We start from the raw sequence: 1103 nt of genomic DNA, 5'->3' as shown, positions 1-1103 counted from the left end.
TCCAAATTCCGATCGAGAAAACACTCCTGCGTCGTTATTGCTACCATAAGCACCAATATCTACGAAGGTGAATTTATAATTTTGATCACATGCAGCCATCAAAACGATACTGAAAGTTTTCTTATAATTGTAGTATAAACTCCCAGAGTTTGGTGGTGCTTGTATATAAACATGTTTCCCATCTACAGCTCCTACACAATTTGGAAAATTCCAATCTCTTCAAAAGCCATGACAGATATTGATCCATTCTTCTTGTGTTGGAGGTTGAAGATAATCAGGTGCTAATGTTTTTATTAAGACGCTACATGTTTCTTTTATGATATTGTATGCTGTTGACTCCCCGATACGATAAGCCAAGGCGATTGATGATACCTGATCTCCCGTTGCAAGATATCTATATAATAATTAAAAGTAACAGTTCAATCATTGAAAGGTGAAGTTGTATAGTATATGGCACCTATATTCATTTATTTTTCTTTGGATAGTTCTAAAAAATATACACACTGATTATGTGATAAAAATCATATACCTTAGTGTTATAATGAGACGTTCTTCTGGTACCAAAGCTCTGTGGCTTTTTTTAATTAAAAACGGTCTCACCATTTCTAATAATTTATCAAAAATTGGCCCTGTCATCCTTGTATATCGGAAGAACATTTGTGGATCATTTTTCATTTCTTGAAGCAGATGGCAAAAATCTCCTCGATTAGGATGCATTTGATTAATTGGTCGGACCCACCATTGGTGGACGATTCAACCACTTCTGTGATTTTTTCCTTCGCAATACAAGTAAACCCATGTACAGAACCAATAATACTGTAAATATTTTATCCTCGTTTTTCATCGCTTTGCAGTTTTTTTACCTTAACGAATAACCTGAAAAATAGGTTTGTATACATACAAAATTATTACTTGATTTTAAGATAGATTTAAGCAGTGTAGAAATATAAAGTGTAAATATCAAAAAAATATTTTATAAATTACTGTAATGATAAATAAATATTCTATAAATACTTGCCAGTGATCCAATTAAAATTTTATGGCCAAAAATCATCAACGCATGGAACTTTTTCGCGTTTTCTGGTTGAAGTTTACGTTTACGC

The 1103-nt window shown here is 32.5% G+C and overlaps 1 protein-coding gene across 1 annotated transcript; it reads right to left on the bottom strand.

The window, feature by feature from the left end:
- Positions 1–7: 7 nt before the first annotated feature.
- LOC105460733 lies at positions 8–1095 on the bottom strand. The gene is made up of 3 exons (XM_011707231.1): positions 1019–1095; positions 530–876; positions 8–394 (listed from the first exon to the last, which is right to left on the bottom strand). Exons 2-3 carry the CDS (start codon positions 715–717, stop codon positions 220–222), a joined length of 363 nt encoding a protein of 120 aa, XP_011705533.1. The 5' UTR covers positions 718–876; positions 1019–1095; the 3' UTR covers positions 8–219.
- Between the last annotated feature and the right edge of the window lie 8 nt (positions 1096–1103).

Source organism: Wasmannia auropunctata, unplaced genomic scaffold (genome assembly GCF_000956235.1).
Source record: "Wasmannia auropunctata unplaced genomic scaffold, wasmannia.A_1.0 LD316570.1, whole genome shotgun sequence".
Taxonomy (NCBI): Eukaryota; Metazoa; Arthropoda; class Insecta; order Hymenoptera; family Formicidae; genus Wasmannia; species Wasmannia auropunctata.
Note: the sequence above shows the minus strand (reverse complement) of the source record. Positions and strands in the feature narration are given on the sequence as shown.

What these genes read in the sequence shown, in the direction of transcription:
- LOC105460733 (XM_011707231.1), bottom strand. Translation starts at nt 717, where the DNA reads ATGCATCCTAATCGAGGAGATTTTTGCCATCTGCTTCAAGAAATGAAA. An exon ending in CGTCTCATTATAACACTAAG is followed by an intron (nt 395 to 529) that starts GTATATGATTTT and finishes ATTATTATATAG; the next exon opens with ATATCTTGCAACGGGAGATC.